Here is a 22,681-nt window from a genome sequence, read left to right on the forward strand (position 1 = left end):
TAATGTAAGCCTACTAACAAATGAACTTTAATAAATAAACTTTAAAACAAGAGGAACTGAACTTCCAAAAGTTTGGAAAATGGTACAAATAAAGTTCTCAAAGGGTGTGAAAGAAACTCCACATGAATAAAACTCTGCCCTTCAGTGTCAAAAAACACAACTGAGGGTAAAAGAGAAGTGAAGAAGAGAGAACTGGTGAAAATAAATTGGAGATGAAGAAATCAGCAATTGGGACTAGTTGTCCTTATCAAGATGGCGGGCGGGAGGGCCGGAGTCTGCAATTGGCGCCTGCTTGACCTCACCAAGATGGCGGGGCTGGAACGGGTCCGGGGGCGGGGCCGCGCGATGTCTGAGGCTGAGGCTGGGGCGGGGCGGGCGCCGCGCATGGGCGTGGTGATGACGTCAATGCGTCCTGGCGTCAGGTCGCGTCGGGCGGCGGTGTTACGTGGGCCGATCGGCGCGCGTTGGCAGGCGGAGCGGCAACAATGTAACGCTGCGCCAGGTGTGTCAGTGCGGCCAGTGTATCCAATTGGGCAGGTAAGGCGGGAAAGGCAGTGAGACCGAGTGAGGAGAGGAGAGGAGAGGGGGGTCCTCAGGGAAGCTCCTTCTGAGCTCCCAGCCTTACAGTACAAGCCTGGGCAAGAATGGTCAGCTTGTCCTTAAAGGAGGTATTGAGCTAACTTGTATCTCCCATGGAGAGGAGAGGAGGGGGAGGGGTTCATTGAATATTTGGGAGGAGGGGTTCATTGAATATTTGGGAGGAGGGGTTCATTGAATATTTGGGGGGTGGGGTTCATTGAATATTTGAGGGGTGGGGTTCATTGAATATTTGGGAGGTGGGGTTCATTGAATATTTGGGAGGTGGGGTTCATTGAATATTTGGGAGGTGGGGTTCATTGAATATTTGGGAGGTGGGGTTCATTGAATATTTAGGATTCAGGGAGACATGGTGGTTAATCGTGATATGGAGATGCCGGCGTTGGACTGGGGCAAACACAGTAAGAAGTCTCACAACACCAGGTTAAAGTCCCACCGGTTTATTTGGTAGCAAACGCTACCTGACGAAGGGGAAAAGCCCCGAAAGCTAGTGGCGTTTGCTACCAAATAAACCTGTTGGATTTTAACCTGATGTTGAGAGACTTCTTACTATGGTGGTTAATAGCTGGGTTTGAGTCCCTGGTCACTGTGTGGAACCTCGCAGCGCCAGGGATCTGGGTTCAATTCCCAGGTCACTGTCCGTGCAGAGTTTACACATTTTTCCCCCGTGTCTGCATGGGTTTCCTCTGAGTGCTCCGGTTTCCTCCCACACTCTAAAGTTGTGCGGTTTAGGTGGATTGGCCATGCTAAATTGTCCCTCAGTGTCCTAGGATGAGTAGGTTAGGGGGATTAGTGGGCTAAATACCTGGGGTTATGTGGGATGGGGTGTGGGTAAGATGCTCTGCTGCCTCACAGTGCCAGGGGCCCAGGTTTAATTCCTGGCTTGGGTCACTCTGTGTGGAGTTTGCATGTTCTCCCCATGTCTGGGTGGGTTCCCTCTGGATGCTTTGGTTTCCTCCCACACTCGAAAAATGTGTGGGTTAGGTGGATTGGCCATGCTAAATTGCCCCTTAGTGTCCAAAGATGTGTAGGTTAAGTGGATTGGCTATGGTAAATGCGCAGAATTATGGGTTTTTGGGAGGGGCTAGGTACGACGCTTTGTCAGAGAGTCAGTGCAGACTCGATGGGCTGAATGATTGTATGCTACTGGGATTCTGTGGTTCTGTGAACTGTGGTGAGGCTCGGAGAGATTTGTGTATATTGTGTATGTATGTTTTGTCACTTTGATCTTTATCCCACCTCCCTGTTGCACCTTTCCCCTGACCCTAAATTAGTATCAGGCGCCGACGAAGGATTATCCAGACTCGGAACATTAGCTCTATTCTCGCCACAAATGCTACCAGACTTGCTTTGATTTTCCGACCCTTTGCTGTTTTTGCCTCCTTTTCTCATTCGGGATCACGTTGTGTTCGGCAATGCTCCCGGGAAGCACTTTGGGATATTTTAAATGTGCTACATAAATAAGTTATTCCTGCTCATTCATGTGATATATTCTTTAAAAACAAGAAATTAAAGCAAAATGTCTGGCAGTACCTATTGGGAGAGCAAAAGCAGATTTAACGTTTTAAGCCCTTTGACTCGTTATCAGAAAAAAGGTTAGAAATCAAAAATGATTTTGTTGGGAGCAGTTGATATTTAGATAGTTTTTTTTCTTTCTTAACATTTACTATTATTTAAAAGCTTTTACGTTCTTTCTGAGCTGCTAAGTGTTGATACTTTTTTTGCAGTTTGGTTATGAAGGGTGAATGTATTCAAGGGGCGGCTGGATATAGCACTTGGGGTCAAATGAGATCAAAGGCTATGGGGAGAAAGCAGGATTAGGTGATTGAGTTGGACAATCAGCCATGATCGTAATGAATGGCAGAGCAAGCTCGAGGGGCCAAATGGCCTCCTCCTGCTCCTATCTTGTATGTGTCTATGAATAAGGAAAGTGAAGCCCAGTGTAAAGCTTGTAATTTGCTCGCTGACTCAAAGCACTTTGGGGTTAAACTGTGCCGTCCGAGCAATTATTTTTTTCTATAAATCTCCAAGTGGGCGCTGAGTATTTGATTTATTATTGTCACATGTATTAACGTACGGCAAGAAGTATTGTTTCTTGCGCGCTCTGCAGACAAAGCATGCCATTCATAGAGAAGGGAAGGAGAGAGTGCAGAATGTAGCGTTACAGTCATAGCTAGGGTGCAGAGAAAGATCAGCTTAGTGCGAGATAGGTCCATTCAAAAGTCTGACAGCAGCAGGGGGAGGAGCTGTTCTTGAGTCAGTTAGAAGTTTGTCATTTTCTGTTGGGTAACAGGGAAGAAGTTATGGGTGTTTTTTTTTTCAGAATGTGTATGCTCATCTGTGGCTTTTTTTCAGAAACATTTGCAAGTTTCAGTTTGACTGACTCCTTTCCATTTCTTTTGCAGTTTCCTCTCTTCGTGTAGATGGTTATTTGTGAAACAGGCTCCGAAGCTCAAAGTTTATTGTTGTTTATTTGTGCGCTCAGTGCCAGGCTCTGTCCTTATTCTCACCCAGTGTGCCCATCTGCACTCATTAGGGAGCACCTGGGGAGACGCTGATGGAGCCACCACCTCCAGAAGAAGGGCACTGAGGTTGACCATCGCTCCCCTGTGCCTCCCCCCCAGGGTTTAGGCCAGCTGTGACTGCGGTGCACAGACCGGATATCGAAGCTGTAACCCCCTCCTCTGTAGAGTTCTCTGCTGCACCTGCAGGTGCACTCTTCAAATGGCCAAAATCTTACAGACTCGGTGTCAAAAAATAATCCTCACATCTGGTGTCTGAAGTTCACGGCATGGAGGAGGCCATTCTGCAACCGTCAAGTTGCCCTCCAGCCGATCCTCACATTCCAGTAACGCTGTGGCTCAAAGTTTAACGTTTATTTATTAGTGTTGCAAGTAGGCTTGCTTACATTAACACTTCAATGAAGTTACTGTGAAAATCCCCTAGTCGCCACACTCCAGCGCCTGTTCGGGTACACTAAGGGAGAATTTAGCACGGCCAATGCATCCTAACCAGCACGTCTTTTGGACTGTGGGAGGAAACCGGAGCACCCGGAGGAAACCCACCCGGACACGGGGAGAACGTGCAGACTCCGTACAGACAGTGACCCAAGCTGGGAATCGAACCCAGGCCTCTGATGCTGTGAGGCAGCAGTGCTAACCACTGTGCCACTATGCTGTGGTTGAGGCGGTTGATTTATTATTGTCACGTATACTGGGATACAGCGAAAAGTATTGTTTCTCGTGCATTATACAGCCAAAGCATACCGTTCATAGAGTACAAAGGGGAGTAAGTTGCCAATCGGGCTTTTTAAACATTAATGGGCATTTCTGTCTCTTACCACTGTTTTGGACAGTGAGTTCTAGATCACAACACCCTCTGGATGAAGCAGATATCCCTTCAAATCCCCACCACATCTCCCATTTCTTATCCCAGATCTTTGACCCATGGTCATGGAGCGGGGGAGGTAGGATCCAGTTGGCATGGCCCACATAGGAATCAATGAGACAGGTAGAACTACACTTTTGTTGCATTCCTTTAGCCCCCACTAGTCATCGACTTTGCACCAACTCTCCCAAAGAGCACCCCACCCAGGCCCCCTCACTCGCCCGATCCCAGGAACCCCGTATATTGATCATGGCCAATTCACCTAACTTACACATCTTGGAACACTAAGGGAGAATGTAACATGGCCAATCCACCTAACCCACCTAAATCTTTGGACAGTGGGAGGAAACTGGAGCACCCGGAGGAAGCCCACGCAGACATGGGGAGGACGTGCAAACTCCCCACAATCGCCCAAGACCAGAATCAAACCCGGGTTCCTGATCCTGTGAGGCAGTAATGCTAACTACTGTGTCACTGGGCTGCCTACGGATCATTTAACAAGGACTTTGGACAGGACTTTAAACCGATGGGGAGGCGAATTCAGGTGAAGTTAGATCCGAAGGAAAAAGTTGAGTCAACAGAATATTGTAGCAATGAGAACAAAGATAAACAGTGAGACAGAGTTTAACAGTGATTCGACATAATGAGCGAGGCCCTTGCAAGAGATAGTGATTTAAAAAAAAAAGTTAAAGCTTCTTTATTAGAATGCGTGGAGCATCCACTATGCAGTAGATGGAGATAACTGGTTTCGATCTAATCATCATTGCAAAGACACGGTTACAAGGTTGGGAAATAAATACCCAAGGGTGCACAATGTTTCAGAAAGCCAGACAGAATAGGAAAAAAGGGAAGGGGACAGCCCTGATAGTAGAGGATGACATAGCTCCTGAGTGAGGCAGGAACTTGGTTCAGGAGATCACTGGTGAGAATCCGTATGGATGGTGATTAGGAAAAGCAAGAGTCAGTAAATATTGGTGGGACTATGTTATAGCCCTCTAACAGTTATATTGTTGGATGGAGCATTAAGTGGAAGTTGTTGCTCATTTTCACTCTATGGATGTGTGTAATTCAGTGTTTGTAAAGGGGGGTAGTGGATAGAAGTATCCTTAAATGTGAGTTAATGCAACTTCAGTTCTGACATCTTCCAGCAAATTGAACATCGTTTTCCTGGTTGGAAGAAGTTGGGAACATTTTCCATTGGTTTCCAAATCACTTTCCTTGGTGGTTTTTCCAGAATTATAGTTTAGAAATTTAACCCCTGCTTTCCCATCCAAGCTTGCCGTTCTATGTGACCCCGTTTGGGATGCTTTGAAATAGCGATGGTGGCCATTATCTGCTCCAGCCCCTTCCTTCTCGGGGTCTCGACACCGCTGGGTTCTTCCATCTCCCTTTGTTGCTTCCTGCTAGATCTGAAGCTTATTTCTTCCAATGCCGCGCCCTGAGCGAAGGTTTAAAAAAAAGGGCATGGAGGATATTGAATGATCCTCAGTCGGAGGATGCAGTCAAAGGGTTCGAGGGAGAACTTTATAGAGTGGTGTGAAGTTTGAGATTGGACTGCACTCCTCGCTCACGCTGTGGCAGAATGCTCATTGAATGTCATTCATTTTACATCGTACCATCTCTTTTACAGGCCTAAAGGACTTGGACCGAGTGCTACTGACATCCACCATGTGCGGGCGCACTGCGTGCTCACTGGCTGCGGATCAGATCAGACGCGCCTGTGCCTACCGCGATAGGCAAGGGAAGAGGAAGGACCCCGAGTGGAAAAAAGGGGACAAAGACAAGTACAAACCCTCGTTCAACAGAAGCCCGCACTCTACCGGCCCAGTGCTGGTGTCCAGAAAGCACTTCTACAAAGTAATTCCCACCCTGGGTTTCTCGAATGTGTTTCTTATGCTCCTTTGCGCTTGGGGATTGGAAAGCGAGTCTAGCTTTTAATTTGCGGTCTGGTTTATTACTAGGGCTGGCCACGGTGGAACAGCGGTTAGCACTGCTGCCTCGCGGTGCCACGGACCTGGGTTTCGATTCTGGCCTCCGGTCACTCTCTGTGTGGAGTTTGCGCATTCTCCCCGTGTCTGTGGGGGTTTCCTCCGGGTGCTCCGTTTTCCTGCCACAGTCCAAGGATGTGGGGGTTAGGTGGATTGGCCATGATTGGGGGATTGCGCGGGGTTACGGTGGGAGATTGGTCCTAGGTAGAGTGCTCTTCTGGACGCTTGGGCATTCTATGGTTCTATCCCCACCCCAGTTGCTGCATTATGTTCGAGCCAAAATGAAAAGGAGCGGCAAAGTCAACAGATAGACTTTTATGGACTCCCTACAGTGCAGGAGAAGGCTATTCGGCCCATCGAGTCTGCACCGACCGCAATCCCACCCAGCCCCTATCCCTATTGCCCCATGTATATACCCTGCTAGTCTCCCTGACACTAATTAGCAATTTATACTGGCCAATCCACCTAACCGGCATGTGTCTCAGACTGTGGGAGGAAACCGGAGCACCGGGAGGAAACCCACGTAGACACGGGGAGAGTGTGCAAACTCCACACAGACAGTGACCCAGGCTGGGGACCGAACCCAGATCCCTGATGCTCTGAGGCAGCAGTGCTAACCACTGTTCCACCCTGCCACTTTTCTCCGTTAATTGGATTTGAATTAACTCTGGGCGGGAAGGCATCAAACTTGTTACTTTCTCTTCTTGCCGGGGTACAGTTCCTCACGTTCCGCCTGATGTCCGAGCGCACTGGTACGTTACCGGGTAAACGCAGTAAGAAGTCTCACAACACCAGGTTAAAGTCCAACAGGTTTATTTGTAGCAAACGCCGCTAGCTTTCGGAACTGACTGTGTTCCTTTGTCAGGTGGGCGGGAGTTCTGATCACAAACAGGGCATATGAAGACACAAACTCAATTTACACGAATAATGATTGGAATGTGAGTCTTTACAGCTAACCAAGTCTTAAAGTTACAGACAATGCGAGCGGAGAGAGCATTAAGCAGAGGTTAAAAAGATGTGTATTGCTTACAGGCAGGAAAGTTACTGAGATTTTGCAAGCCCAGGCAAGTTGTGGGGGGTTACAAATAGTGTGACATTACCGGGCTCACCAGACCGGGAGTTAAAACAGTGCAAAAGCGAAATACTGCAGATGCTGGATATCTGAAATGAAGTGGAGATGCCGGCATTGGACTGGGGTAAACACAGTAAGAAGTCTGACAACACCAGGTTAAAGTACAACCAATTTACTTGATAGTAAACTCACAAGCTTTCGGGGTTTGCCCCTTCCACAGGTGAATGGAGAGTTCTGGCCTCAGAGAGGGCATATAACAGCACAGACAGTTTACAGATTACTGGTTAGAATGTGAGTCTTCGCAGCTAACCTGCTATTCAAGTCTTAAAACTTGAATTTTAAAATTTTAAGGCCAGAACTCTCCACTCACCTGACAAAGGGGCAAACCCCAAAAGGTTGTGGGTTTACTATCAAATAAATCGGTTGGACTTTAACCTGGTGTTCTTACTGTATCTGAAATGGAAACAGAAAATACTGGGAATGTTGAGTTGCTCAGCTGGCGTGTGTATATATAGAGAGAGCGAGCATGCGAGAGTTAATGTTTCAGGATGATGTCCTTGTATCAGAGCCTTACACCAGGCATGGAGCGTTTATAATTATTTATTCCGGCAAGGCTACAACTTGGACCCATTCGCAGTTGCCCCGAGAAGATGAGGGCTCCTTCCTGAAGCACTGCAGTGATGGTGTTCCCACCACGACATTGGGGGATTGCAGGATGTTGGCTCGAATGGCCTTCTCCTTCTGTTTTGCGTGTTTCTATATATATATATATATATACACCCATTGAAAAAGGAATTGGATTACACAGAAACATTTGGTAGCCACTTGTGCTACCAAACAAACCTGTTGGACTTTAACCTGGTGTTGCGAGACTTCTTATTGTGTTTACCCCAGTCCAACGCCGGCATCTCCCCTACATGGTACATGTCAGCATGTGACAGAGGGGAACTCGGAGGTGGTAATGTTCCAATGACATTGTTCTGGAGTGGGGGGGGGGGTGGATCCAGGGGCTGGGTGCGGGAGGTGATGGTGTAGACCAAGAGTGCACTTCCGCATTCGATTTGTTAACTTCACTCTCGTGTTCTCTTTGGTGGAATTTGAACATCACAGACTGTTTTATAAGTCCAAGTACCTTTAACGTGAGACGTTGCTGTTCTCCAAGTACCGGCTGCCCTCGGTTGTGTTTGGATGGAGAGTATTTTTTTATGTTGGCAACAGGGACCATTGCAGCTGCAACTATTCCTGCTGTAGCCCGGAACCCACCCTGCGCTGTCTCCATCTGGCGGGACTGGCCAGGGCTAGGAAGGGAGCCCGCCCTGAAGGTGTGTGTGTGTGTGTGTGTGTGTGTGTGTGTGTGTGTGTGTGTGTGTGTGTGTGTGTGTTTGACTGACCGGCTCTGTGTTTGTATTGACAGAATGCGGAGAGTGATGAGCCTATTCTGGCGGCCATGCGCTGGGGTCTCATTCCTTCCTGGTTTCGGGAGAGCGATCCCGCGAAGATGCAGTACAACACCAGTAACTGCCGCAGTGACGGGATGATGTACAAGAACTCGTACAAGGTGTGGCCCTCGATCTACCCTCAGATTTATCTTTTAAAAAAAAAACAAAGTTTGTTTATTTGTCACAAGTAGGCTTACATTCACATGGGGGATCAGGATACTGAATTTGATGATCAGCCATGATCAAAATGAATGGTGGAGCAGGTTTGAAGGCCGAATGGCCTACTCCTTCCGTTTTGCCTGTTTCTGTGTACCCATTGAGAAAGGAATTGGATTGCATAGAAACATTGAAGCTAGGGGCAGGAGGAGGCCATTTGGCCCTTCGAGATTGCTCTGGGGATCTTATAGAGACTTAGAAGATAATGAAGGGGGTGGATAGGGTAGAGGTGGAGACATTCTTCCTGCTTAGAAAGGACAGCAGGACTAGAGGGCACAGCCTCAAAATATTGGGTGGGGGCAGCTTAGAACGGAGTTGAGGAGGAACTTCTTCACTCAAAGGGTGTTGAATCTCTGGAATTCTCTGCCCGTTGAAGTGGTGGAGGCTACCTCGCTAAATATTTTTAAGTCACGGGTAGATAGATTTCTGATAGGCAAGGGAATTAAGGGTTGTGGGGAGAAAGCGAGAAAGTGGAACTGATCCACTTCAGATCAGCCATGATCTTATTGAATGGCGGGGCAGGCTCGAAGGGCTAGATGGCCTACTCCTGCTCCTATTTCTTATGTTCTCATGTCATTCATCACAATCATGGCTGATCGTCCAACTCAACAGCCTAATCCTGCTTTTGCCCCAAGTGACATATCCAGCCGCTTCTCGAATACGTTCAATGTTTTGGCATCAACTGCTTCCCGTGGTAATGAATTCCACAGGCTCACCTGGGTGAGGAAATGTCTCCTCACCTCCGTGCAGAGTCTCCTCCTCCTCCCCCAAGAGGAAGAAGGCAGGGCTATGGCAGAAGGTGGGTGATTGGCCCTGGATAAACTGCACCAGAGCAACAGGCTGTGTGGCCTGTGCTGCAACCGTGGTATTCGGAACCTGGATGTTTAGATCCAGGCTCCACAGACTCCGATGTTCAGGCCTGTAACCATCGTAACCTGTTCCCCAACAGGATCCTTTCATTAAAGGACAGCGCTGTGTGGTGTTGGCTGATGGATTTTACGAGTGGCAGAGACAATACGGAGAAAGGCAGCCCTATTTCATCTACTTCCCACAGACCTGCGAGGAAGAGGAGGTACACGCAACAACCTTTTTATAATCTCGGGCGCCTCTGTAGCCAGTTTGAAAGTTTATTTATTAATTGCCGCAAGTAGGCTTGCATTAACACTGCAGTGAAGTTACTGTGAAAACCCCCTTAGTTGCCACACTCCGGCACCTGTTTGGGTTACACTGAGGGAGAATTTAGCACGGCCAGCGCGTCCTAACCGGCGCGTCTTTCAGACTGAGGGGGGAAACCGGAGCACCCGGTGGAAACCCACGCAGGTACGGGGAGAACACGCAGAGTCCGCACGGATGGTGATCCAAGCTGGCAATCAAATCCTGGTCATAAGAACATAAGAAATAGGAGCAGGAGTAGGCCATCTAGCCCTTCGAGCCTGCCCCGCCATTCAATAAGATCATGGCTGATCTGTCGTGGCTCAGTTCCACTTTCCCGCCCTCTCCCCATAACCCTTAATCCCCTCGCTTATCAAAAACCCATCAACCCGCGTCTTAAAAATATTTAGCGAGGCAGCCTCCACCACCTCAACAGGCAGAGAATTCCAGAGATTCACCACCCTTTGAGTGAAGAAGTTCCTCCTCAACTCCGTTCTAAACCCCCCCCCCCTTTATCTTGAGGCTGTGCCCCCTAGTCCTACTGTCTTTTCTGAGTGGGAAGAGTCTCTCCACCTCTATCCTATCCATCCCATTCATCATCTTGTACGTCTCAATGAGATCTCCCCTCATTCTTCTGAACTCTAACAAGTACAAGCCTAGTTTATTCAGCCTCTCCTCATAGCTCAACCCCCTCAACTCCGGTATCAGCCTAGTAAACCTCCTCTGCACTCCCTCCAAGGCCAAAATATCCTTGCGTAAGTGCGGCGACCAAAACTGCACACAGTACTCCAGCTGCGGCCTCACCAATGCCCTATACAGCTGCAGCAAGACCTCCCTACTTTTATATTCAATCCCCCTCGCTATGAAGGCCAGCATCCCATTCGCCTTCCTGACCACCTGCTGCACCTGCAGGCTGGGTTTTTGCGACTCATGCACAAGGACCCCGAGGTCCCTCTGCACCGTCGCCTGCTGCAGTAACCTGGTCCCTGGCGCTCTGGGGCAGCAGTGCTAACCATCTTGCTGCCACGTGGAGTGGGGCAAGAAACCGGTGCACCTGGGGGAACCCACGCAAACAATGGTGGGGGAGGGGGGGGGGGGCGGGGGCTGGCGGGGGGAGAACATGCAGACTCCACACGGACAGTGACCCAAGCCGGGAATCGTATCTGGGTGAGTGGGTGGCTGGTGCTGTGAGGCAGCTGTGCTGGCCACTGTGCTACCCTATCTATCACCTTGACTTGAGAAGGAACACCAGTCCCATCCAACACCTGCGTAATACCCACTGTGGATGAGGTTAGTGCACAGTCCAAACAGGGCAACTCTCTCCCCTTACTCTGTTCTTTAGCCCTGACTGAGTGGTAGCTATTCTGATACTGGAGAGGATTTGCTCACTGCCCATTCATGTCATTGCTCTGCAGGTAAATCAATTTAGTGGAAAGAGAGGGGGCAGAAGAGGGACATCCTAATTTATTGATGACATGGTGTAGTACGCCCTTGTATAAGGTCAGAGGGTTGAGGAGTTTGGACTTTAGAGCAGTGAGTTAGATTTCCTCATGAATCTCCAGACAGGTAACAATAATGACAATCGTTACTCACTGTTTGCTGAAGCTTTCCCTCTCTCCCTCTCTCTCTGGTTAATTGAGCACATTGAGCTAATCACAGATCTTTCTCCTACCTTCTGATTATCCTCTCGAAAACATGCTGACGGTGGAGCAATCAACATCGGAACTCGGTTAATTTAATCAAGTTAAATAACTGATTCAGGTTAAAAGCTGATTGTTGGAACGCACTCAGCAGCATTAAGTAATTTACAAAAGGAAAGAGAGACCGAGGGTGGATCAATGCCTCCTCGGCTTTTGGCAGTGTTTGTTTGGTGGTAAGATGGGTGTCGTAGACGCTTGCTGCGCGGAAACAGGTCCTTTGGCCCAACTTGTCCATGCCGCCCCCCCCTTTGTTTTTAGAAACCCCTAAGCTAGTCAAATGGGAGGAAACCGGAGCACCCGGAGGAAACCCACGCAGGTATGGGGAGAATGTGCAAACTCTGCACAGTCAGTGACCCAAGCCGGGAATTGAACCTGGGTCTCCGGTGCTGTGAGGCAGCAGTGCTAACCACTGTGCCACCGGGTCACCCTTGCCTGATTAAGGAATATTTGGAACAAGCGCTGGCCATAAATAAACTGGACACTTTGATCTCCCACTGGACGGTCATCAAGCTATCAAAGCTCACCTGCTTCCTCTGGGATTAAAGGGTGCACTGGTGTGCATCACGGTGTTGAACGTCCAGCTTTGGGAGGGTGGTCAAGTGTCAGTGTGCCATCGTATAGAGGCAGCTACTTCCCACTTTCAGATCCTGCGACAGTGGCACAGTGGTTAGCACTGCTGCATCACAGTGCCAGGGACCTGGGTTCGATTCCCAGCTTGGGTCACTATCTGGAGTTTGCATGCTCTCCCTGTGACTGCTTGGGTTTCCTCCGGTGCTCCAGTTTCCTCCCACAGCCCAAAAGACTTGCTAATTAGATGCATTGGCCGTGATAAATTCTCCCTCAGTGTACCCAAACAGGCGCCAGAGTGTGGCGACTAGGGGATTTTCACAGTAACTTCACTGCAGTGTTAATGTCAGCCGACTTGTGACACTAATAAATTAAGCTAGTCCCCGTGTGAAAGGGCAGCACAGTGGTTAGCACTGCTGCCTCACAGCGCCAGGGGACCTGGGTTCAATTCCAGCCTTGGGTGACCACGTGGAGTTTGCACATCCTCCCCATGTAGAACGATAGAAAATTACAGCTCAGAAACAGGCCTTTTGGCCATCCTTGTCTGCGCCGAGTCATTTTTTTTTGCCTAGTCCCACTGACCTGCACTTGAACCATGTCCCTCCACACCCCTCTCATCCATGAACCCGTCCAAGTTTTTCTTAAAAGTGACCCTGCATTTACCTCTTTATCCGGCAGCTCATTCCACACTCCCACCACTCTCTGCGAGAAGAAGACCCCCCCTAATATTCCCTTTAAACCTTTCTCCTTTCATGGGTTTGCTCCCATGGTCCAAAGATGTGCAGGTGAGGTGGAGCAGCCATGCTAAATTGCCACTTGTGTCCAAAAACGAGTAGAACATAGAACATAGAACATTACAGCGCAGAACAGGCCCTTCGGCCCACGATGTTGCGCCGACCAGTTACAAAAACAATGACCCACTAGCCTATACCAATCCCTTTTCGTCCATAAACCTATCCAGAGATCTCTTAAACGCCCCCAAACTAGACGCATTTACAACTGCAGCAGGCAGGGCATTCCAATCCCTCACCACCCGCTGGGTAAAGAACCTACCCCTGACATCCGTCCTGTAGCTACCCCCCCTTAATTTAAAGCCATGCCCCCTCGTGCTAGCTTTCTCCATCCGAGGAAAAAGGCTATCACTATCCACCCTATCTAAACCTCTAATCATCTTATATGTTTCAATAAGATCCCCTCTTAGCCGCCTTCTTTCCAACGAAAACAACCCCAAATCCCTCAGTCTCTCCTCATAGGACCTCCCCACCATACCAGGCAACATCCTAGTAAACCTCCTCTGCACCCTCTCCAACGCCTCCACATCCTTCTTGTAATGCGGGGACCAGAACTGCACACAGTACTCCAAGTGCGGCCGCACTAGAGTAGTGTACAGTTGCAACATTACACTGCGACTCCTAAATTCAATCCCCCTACCAATAAACGCCAGGACACCGTACGCCTTCTTGACAACCTTATCTACTTGATTCCCAACTTTCAGGGATCTAGTCCAGGTAGTAAATGTACAGGGTTATGGGGAGAGGGCCTGTGTAAGATACCCTGTCAGAGAGTCGGTGCAGACTCAATGGGCCAAATGGCCTCACTGCGCCGTAGGGATTCTATGAAAACAAAAGTGGAAAGCAATGTGCTTAAAAATCACCAGCCGTATTCCCAGAAGCGGTTGACAAGCTTGTTTGGAGTGTAGCCCTGGTTGGAAATGCAGCAGCCATTTTTGTACAGAGCAGGATCCCACACACGGCACCTTGTCATTGGGGCAGAGAAGGAAATCGAGTCTCTACTGGATTTCTGGAGTAACCCCAGTCCCATTCCCGGAGACTCTATCCCCGTTTCCCAGCATGTTTATTTCCCTCCAGTCTCCATCCAAGTTCCTTCTGAAATCATTCACTGTCTCCGCTTCCCCCACTCTCTCCTCCTTAGACAGCGCGTTCCAGGTCATTGCCACTCACTGTGTGAAAACAAAGCCTTCCTCACATCGCCAACATATTACTTGCCCCAAGACTTAATCTCTTGTCCATCAACTGTTGGGAACAGTTTTTCTCTGTCTGCTTTATCTCAACTTGTCACCGTTTTGTCCACCTTGAGTAAATTTTGCACCCCAGTGTTCATCTCTCCACAGAGAACAACCCCATCTTCTCCAATCTAAACTTGAAGCTAAATTCCCCTCGCCCGGAACCATTCTGATAAACCTCCTCTACAGCCTCTCGAGGGTCCTCACTTCCAAAAGGAGTTTAATTTAGATAAATGCGAGGTGAATCATTTTGGTAGATTGAGCCAGGGCAGGACTTAGTTAGTGGTAGGGTGTTGGGGAGAGTTACAAAATCTACGGGTTCATGCTCATAGCTCATTGAAAGTGGAGTCACAGGTGGACAGAGTGGTGAAGAAGGCATTTGTCGTGCTTGGTTTCATTGGTCAGAACATTGAATACAGGAGTTGGGACATCTTGTTGAAGTTGTACAAGACATTGGTAAGGCCACACTTGGAATACTGTTTGCAATCCTGGTCACCCTATTATAGAAAAGATATTATTAAACTAGAAAGAGCGCAGAAAAGATTTATTAGGATGCTACCGGGACTTGATGGTTTGAGTTATAAGGAGAGGCTGGATAGACTGGGACTTTTTTCTCTGGAGTGTAGGAAGCTTGGGAGTGATCTTATAGAGGTTTATAAAATAATGAGGGTAAAGATCAGTTAGATAGTCAACAACTTTTCCCAAAGCTAGGGGAGTCTAAAACTAGAGGGCATAGCTTTAAGGGGAGAGATACAAAAGGGTCCAGAAGAGCAATTTTTTCACTGAGGGTGGTGAGTGTCTGGAATGAGTTGCCAGAGGTAGTAGTAGAGATGGGTACAATTGTCTTTTAAAAAGCATTTAGACAGTTACATGGGTAAGATGAATATAGAGGGATATGGGCCAAACATGGGCAATTGGGACTGGCTTAGTGGTTAAAAACTGGGCGGAATGGACAAGTTGGGCCAAAGGGCCTGTTTCCATGCTGTAAACCTCCATGACTCTTAAGTGTGGTGACCAGAGCCGGACACAATACTCTAGTTGCGGCCTGTCCAAGGCTTTATAAAGACTCAGCCTAAACATCGCTGCTCTTGTCCCCAGTGGCTCGATTTTCCCTGCTTGACTCGCCTCGATTTGACAGTCGCCCTATCGGTAATGTCCGAGTGTTTGCTGTTGCAGGTGGACAGCGAGGAGTGGTCAGGCCGGCGGCTGCTCACCATGGCTGGCCTCTTTGACTGCTGGAGACCTCCGTGTGGAGGGGAGGAGCTGTACACGTACACCATCATTACAGTGCCGGCTTCCAAAGCAATGGACTGGATCCACGACAGGTGAGACCCAGGAGAGGAACCACGTTTGTTGGGGAGGCGAGGGTAACGTTCTGTCGTTCCTCTGATGCTGTCTCCCCAAGCGAGCGCACAACAAGTATAACCTGGGCCCCAAAGCAGGTAATTGTGCACAGATCAGAAACTAGTCCTGCGAGTACCTGATCTCTGATCAGGATAGTCCCAGGCTGTCCTTTGCAGGTACTCTGATCTCTAATTTACTGATTGTTCATTATCTCGTACACTCTTGAGTCCAAATTCATCAAAGATTCCATCAAGGCCCAATAAACAAATTTAAGAATCTTGAGACGCGAATGGCCCAGTTTGGAAAGCGGCCCAGTTCAGGCCTGGAGCCAGTTGAACGCAGATGCAAGTTCCTCGAGACCGGCCTTTGCCACTCAGTCACTTCCCGTTCAGGCGGGTGGGGAGATGGTGGTGTAACGGTAATGACCTTGGACGAATAATTCAGGAGGCCCAGTATCTGGGGGACGCGGGTTCGAATCCCACCACGGCAGCTGGTGGAATTTCGACTCAATTAATTAAAAAGAAAAGAGAGAGAGTCTGGAATAGAAAGCTCGCCTCAGGAATGGTGACCGCAATGACCATCATCGATTGTCATTAAAAGAAAAAGAAACATCTGGATCACTAATGTCCCCCTTAAGGGAGGAAATCGGTGACACAGTGGTTAACACTGCTACCTCGCAGCACCAGGGACCTGAGTTCGATTCCCAGCTTGTGCAAACTCCACACGGACAGTGACCCATTCTCCCCGTGTCTGCATGGGTTTCCTCCGGGTGCTCCGGTTTCCTCCCACAGTGCAAAAGACGTGCTGGTTTGATGCATTGGCCGTGCTAAATTCTCCCTCAGTTTACCTGAACAGGAGCTGGAGTGTAGCAGCTCGGGGATTTTCACAGTAACTTCATTGCAGTGTTAATGTAAGCCTACTTGTGACAGTAATAAATAAATATAGAAACTAAAAGCAGGAGGAGACCATTTGGCCCTTCGAGCCTGCTCTGCCGTTCATTGCGATCGTGACTGATCATCGAATTCAATATCCTGATCCCCACCTTCTCCCCATATCCCTTTAACCCCTATAACTTTAAACTTAAATCTGCTGTCCCTACCCAGTCTGGCCTACATGTGACTCCAGAACCGCAGCAATGTGGTTGACTCTGAAATGGGCAAGCGAGACACTCAGTTAAAGGGCAACTGGGGATGGGCAACAAATGCTGGCCTGGCCAGTGACACCCCCCAATCCAGAGTGTAGGAGAAAGCGGGAGAGTTTAACTGGCTTCCTAGCTGTAAGATTGATTTGCCCAAAGATGTGCAGGTTAGGTGCTAAATTACCCCCTAGTGTTCTGGGATGCATTCATCAGCGGGACTACAGGGGTAAATATTTGGGGTTATGGGGATTACGGGGATAAGGCCTTGTGGAATTGTTGTCGGTGGAGACTCAATGGGCCGAATGGCCTCCTTCTGCACCGTAGGGATTCGATGTGCTCTGGAGTTTTGCCCACGGTTTCTGGGGAGTTGAGAAGTAGTCAGTTTCTGTGTGACAATGTCCAAACCCCTCTGCAGCTGTGAACTCGCAGCGGGTCCTGTGTCCCGGGTGCTTGCAGGTCTAGATTGGTTCCTGGTCAAACAAGGTTTTGGTTGTGTAAAATTCTCATCCTTGTTGTCCCCACCACCACCACCCCCGACAGAATGCCAGCCATCCTGGACGGGGAGGAGGCCGTGAGGAGGTGGTTGGATTACGACGAGGTTCCGCCTATGGAGGCGATGAAGCTGATTCACCCGACGGAATACATCGCCCTTCACCCTGTCTCCACTGTCGTCAACAATTCCAGAAATGACTTCCTCAAATGCATCAAACCCATCGAGCTGGGAGTTAAAAAGGTAAGGGTCTTATTTTTCCATATAGAGTTCACGTCGAGATAAATGACTGAAGTGGGGGCTGTATCTTTGTGATTTTTGATTTGGGACTGTGTGTTGTTTTGTTTTTTTTCATAGCCTCCCCCCCCTTTTCCCTGAGTGAATTGAGACTTCCTCAGGCCCACACCCATAGTCTCTCCCAATACTGTGGCCATTCTCCAGATACCCTTGTTTTTTTATTCATTCATGGGACGTGGGCATCGCTGGCTGGGCCAGCATTTATTGCCCATCCCTAGCTGCCCTTGAACTGAATGTCTCACTCAGCCATTCAGAGGGCAGTTGAGAGTCAACCACATTGCTGTGGCTCTGGAATCACGTGTAGGCCAGACCAGGTAAGGATGGCGGATTTCCCTCCCTAAAGGACATCGGCGAACCAGGTGGGTTTTTTCCAACAATCGGCAATCGCCCCACGGTCGTCAGTAGATTCTTAATTCCAGATATTTTTTTATTGCATTCAAATTCCACCAACTGCCGTGGCGGGATTCGAACCCGGGTCAACATTAGCCGAGTGACCACTAGGCCAGTAGGTCATTGCCTCCCCTGCAGTGACATTCAACTGTAGACTGAATCACGGAGCCTGTTCTCGTTCTCAGCTGAAGCATCGTTCAATTTCTCTCCACCTCGTTACTGCTGCCGGTCAGCAAACAGCACAGATTGGGGTTCAAACCTGCAACCTTCCTCAGATGGACAGTCTTTGGTTTGGACTGTTGTTGTCACATGTATTAACATACAGTGAAAAGTATTGTTTCTTGCGTGCTATACAGACAAAGCATACCATTCATAGAGAAGGAAAGGAGAGAGTGCAGCATGTAGCATTACAGTTATAGCGAGGGTGTAGAGAAAGATCAACTTAATGCGAGGCAGGTCCATTCAAAAGCCTGACAGCAGCGGGGGAGAAGCTGTTCTTAAGTCAGTAGGTACGTGACCTCAGACTCTTGTATCTTTTTCCCAAAGGAAGAAGGTGGAAGGACAATGTGTGCGGTCTTTAATGATGCCGGCTGCTTTGCCGAGGCAGTGGGAAGTGTAGACAGAGTCAATGGATGGGAGGCTGGTTTGTGGGAAGGATTGGGCTACATTCATGACCCTTTGCAGTATCTGGTCTCGGGCGGAGCAGGAGCCCATACCAAGCTGTGATACCAGACCAAGAATGCTTTCTATGGTGCAACTGTGAAAGTTGGTGAGAGTCGGAGCTGACATGCCAGATTTCCTTAATCTTCTGAGGAAGTAGAGGCGTTGGTGGGGCTTTCTTAACTGTAGTGTCGGCGTGGGGGGACCAGGACAGGTCGTTGGTGATCTGGACACCTAGAAACTTGAAGCTCTCGACCCTTTCTACTTTGACCCTATTGCTGTCCTCAGTGGTTTGAACAACAGTGGCATCTAGTGATGAGCCCTTGCATTCCAGGCGAAATAGAAAATCGAAGCCTGATAAAAGTGGAAGCAGAGAACAGCATGTAACCAACAAAGGAATATTTCGAGGGCACTACCTTTAATTTGTGCCTATAAAGAGCATTTATTTTTAAAAATACCTAATTGAGACAAATGCAATTCTTGCATACTTTGAAACCACGGGATTGATTTATTTGATAAGTAAGTATTCCCAGCTTTCAGTCTAAGATTGCTTTTCAGAATCACAGTTAGCTGCACAATTAAGGTTTATTAAATAGTAATTCCAGAGAAAATTGATTTAATTTTTGGGGTGACGATTGCACACGCTCCCTTAACACCCTCGTTAAATTCTTTTGTTCCTGCGGAATCTCTCTGGTTGGTTGCTTATAGTCATTTACGGTAAGAAGGAGGGTATTCAGCCTTTCCTCAGTGCTGGTGACAAAGCAGCTTTATAGAAATCATCGAACCCCTACAGTGCAGAAGGAGGCCATTCGGCCCATCAAGCCTGCACCGACCGCAATCCCACCCAGCAACCCCCCGTGAATCCACCCCGTCGATCCCCCTGAGGGTACTAAGGGGTAATTTAGCACAGCCAATGCACCTAACCTGCACGTCTTTGGACTGTGCTAGGAAACCGGAGCAAAACCCACGCAGATATGGGGAGAACGTGCTAACTCCACACCGGCGGCCACCCGAGCCGGGAATCGCATACGGGTCCCTCGTGTTGTGAGGCAGCAGTGCTAACCACTGTGCCACCGTGCCGCTTGATGCTGCCTTTGTGCTTTTGGTTCACAGCACGTCAAGATTTAGTGCAAGTCTTTTTTTCAAGTTGAGATGAGGGTCTTGCCTCCACCACCCTTTCAGGAGCTGGGTTCCAGACTCCGGCCTCTGGGTGAAAAACAACTTCAAATCTCTCCTTAATCCTTTGGATGATTCTCTCAGTCCGTGCCCCCTGATAAATTTATTTACTAGTGTCGTAAGTAGGCTTTTATATAGGGTGGTACAGTGGTTAGCACTGCTGTCTCTCAGCATCAGGGACCCGGGTTCGATTCCCACCTTGGGTCACTGTGTGGAGTTTGCACGTTCTCCCTGTGTCCGCATGGGTTTCCTCCAGGTGCTCCAGTTTCCTTCCGCAGTCCGAAAGACATGCTGGCTGGGTGCATTGCTCACAGTGTATCCAGACAGGCGCCAGAGTGTGGTGACTAGGGGATTTTCACAGTAACTTCATTGCAGTGTTAATGTAAGCCTACTTGTGACACTAATAATTAAACATTAACACTGCAATGAAGTTACTGTGAAAATCCCCTAGTTGCCACACTCTGGCGCCTGTCTGGGTACACTGAGGGAAAATTTAGCACTGCCAATGCACCTGACCAGCACGTCGTTGGTACTGTGGGAGGAAACCGAGCATCCAGAGGAAACCCATGCAGACATGGGGAGAACGTGCAGACTCCGCACAGACAGTGATCCAAGCTGCGAATCAAACCCAGGCCCCTGGCGCTGTGAGGCAGCAGTGCTAACCACTGTGCCATCTGTATATTTCTCCAATGGGAACTGGGTTCTTCCTGTCCATACTTTGAGGTCCTTTGTCACTTTATGCACCTCAGTTAAATCCCCCTCCTGCCTGTCCTGCCCCCAGGGTGTGGGCCTCACTGGCCAGTTCCAGCATTTATTGCCCGTCACTAATTAATTCTTGAGAAGGTGGTGGTAAGCTGCCGCCTTGTCCATGTGGTGTAGGTACACCCACAGTGCTGTTAGGGAGGGAGCTCCAGGACTTTGACCCGGCGACACAAGGAATGGCAGCAATGGCTCTCCCTCTGTTGCAATAGAGAGAGAGAAAAATACCCATTTGATTAATTTTCACTAATCAAATTAATGAAATGAAATTAAGCAATAATATTTGGATGGAGAGTGAGTTTGTCAGTGAGTCCAGGGCAGATGATGGGGGGGGATGATAACACACAGGGTCACAGCCTGTCCTTTTATATCACTCCGTGACCTATTTGTGGCAGGTTCTGTTGTTCACGATGATGTTTCGGGAGCTGTATAAAGGGGCAGATTGTGCTGAGTGTGGATTTGCTGCTTGTCGTAAAGTGAAAGAAAGACAGACTTGCCGATTCAAGAGAGATTTCTAACAATCCCAGGACGTCACAGAGCAGCTTACGACCAGTGAAGACTTCTGCAACTAACGTAGGGAAATCTGGCAGCCAATTCGAGCAAATAAGATAGTTGACCAAATAATCTCTCTCCTGTGATTGAGGGATAAATATTAGCTGTAACAGGGGGGAAGACTGTCCCTGCTCCCCTTTTGCGGTCAAGGCCACGTAGATCCTTCATATTTACCCGAGAGCGTAGAGATGCGGCCTTGGTTTAATGAGAAAAGTTGAGGGTGCGGCGCCCCCTCGGCACTGACCCTTCCTCTTAAACAATAAATCCTAAATATTGTGTGGCACGTTTGAATTGGGACAGAAGGAAACCGCTCAGCCCATCACTCATGCTGGCCCTTTGCGAGAGTTATTCAATCTCTTTTCCTGCCATTTCTTTTTTCCTGCAGGTCCTGCTGCTTTAGTTAGCAATTTCACTATTGAATTATAGAATCTCTGCAGTGTAGGAGAGGCCATTCGGCCCGTTGAGTCCACGCTGACTCTTTGGCATTTCGTGTTACGTGTGAGGCCACGTTCTTCTGTTTAAACAAAAAAATTGTAGATCCTCCAAATGTGGCTTAAAAATCCCACTGCGCGAAACTGGAATTGGCTTCATCAGCACAGAGCAGTGAGTGGGTCCAGGACGGCAGGGTGGCCCAGTGGTTAGCGCTGCTGCCTCACTGCACCTGAGATCCGGGTTCAGTTCCCGGCTTGGGTCACTGTCTGTGTGGAGTTTGTACATTCTCCCCATGTCTGCGTGGGTTTCCCTCCAGGTGCTCCGGTTTCCTCCCACAGTCTGAAAGACGCGCTGGTTAGGGTGCATTGGCTGCTAAATTCTCCCTCAGTGTACCCGGACAGGCACCGGAGTGTGGCGACTTGGGGATTTTCACCGTAACTTCGTTGCAGTGTTAATGTAAGCTGACTTCCGACACTGATAACCTTTGAACTGACGTGTTTGGTTTTTTTTTTGTGTGTGTGTGTGTCCCTTTTCTCCGACAGGAAGCCAAACCCATAGCTAGTAGCAAGCTGATGATGAACTGGCTGCAAAACCCCTCGCCCAAGAAGGAAGAAACTGGCGACGCCAGTCCGGTGAAGGTGAAGCCGGAGACGCCAAGGAAGAGCGGCAGCGTGGGCCTGATGCAGATGTGGCTCCAAAAAGGTGAGGAGCCCCTGGCCAAGAAACTACGCACCACCTGAGATACCGCAAACCCGCGGCCTGCCCCAGCCCCGCCCCGGAAGTAATTCACACACCGTCGGTCGGTGTGGGCCGGTGAGGGGGGGGCCGTCTGTCACCAAACGTTGCACGCGTTCGACTTCCTTGCAGTTCTGTTCTTTGCCGCGTTCCAGTTGCGATGTTGTACATTTGACTATTACAGGTGTTGGGTTGGGTTGGTTGGGTTGGGTTGGGGGGTGCGGGAGGGGAGCGGGGGGGCAGGGAGGGCTGAAATAAAGCAAGGCTAAGGACCCGGTGAAATAGTTAGAACCCTGTTAGACCAAGCCTCACTTCTCCCCGCGACCCCCCCCCCCCCCCCCCCAACCTCAATTTGGCTGTGCCATAGCCACCCAGCGAGCAAGGGAGGGGTACACTTTGGACAGCGCCTTCTCGGCGGAGGGGGGGGGGGGGGGACGCTGGCCGGCGCCTTCCCGGTGGTGGGGGGGGGATGGCATATTGTCCAACGGCATCAATTGTCCTGCAGCATCCGTTCTGTACCACTGGGATCGGTCTTCAAGTTTTGCTTTTAAAACTCCCCTCGTCAGC

The 22,681-nt window shown here is 49.1% G+C and overlaps 1 protein-coding gene across 1 annotated transcript; it reads left to right on the forward strand.

Moving 5' to 3' along the window:
- Window positions 1-450: 450 nt before the first annotated feature.
- On the forward strand, window positions 451-22,314 carry hmces (5-hydroxymethylcytosine binding, ES cell specific). Its single transcript, XM_080186228.1, has 7 exons — window positions 451-537; window positions 5,615-5,841; window positions 8,459-8,602; window positions 9,649-9,771; window positions 15,318-15,466; window positions 17,164-17,356; window positions 21,922-22,314. Exons 2-7 carry the CDS (start codon window positions 5,653-5,655, stop codon window positions 22,117-22,119), a joined length of 996 nt encoding a protein of 331 aa, XP_080042354.1. The 5' UTR covers window positions 451-537; window positions 5,615-5,652; the 3' UTR covers window positions 22,120-22,314.
- The last annotated feature ends 367 nt before the right edge of the window (window positions 22,315-22,681 follow it).

This window comes from Carcharhinus amblyrhynchos, chromosome 3 (assembly GCF_965287045.1).
Source record: "Carcharhinus amblyrhynchos chromosome 3, sCarAmb.v2.hapA, whole genome shotgun sequence".
Taxonomy (NCBI): domain Eukaryota; kingdom Metazoa; phylum Chordata; class Chondrichthyes; order Carcharhiniformes; family Carcharhinidae; genus Carcharhinus; species Carcharhinus amblyrhynchos.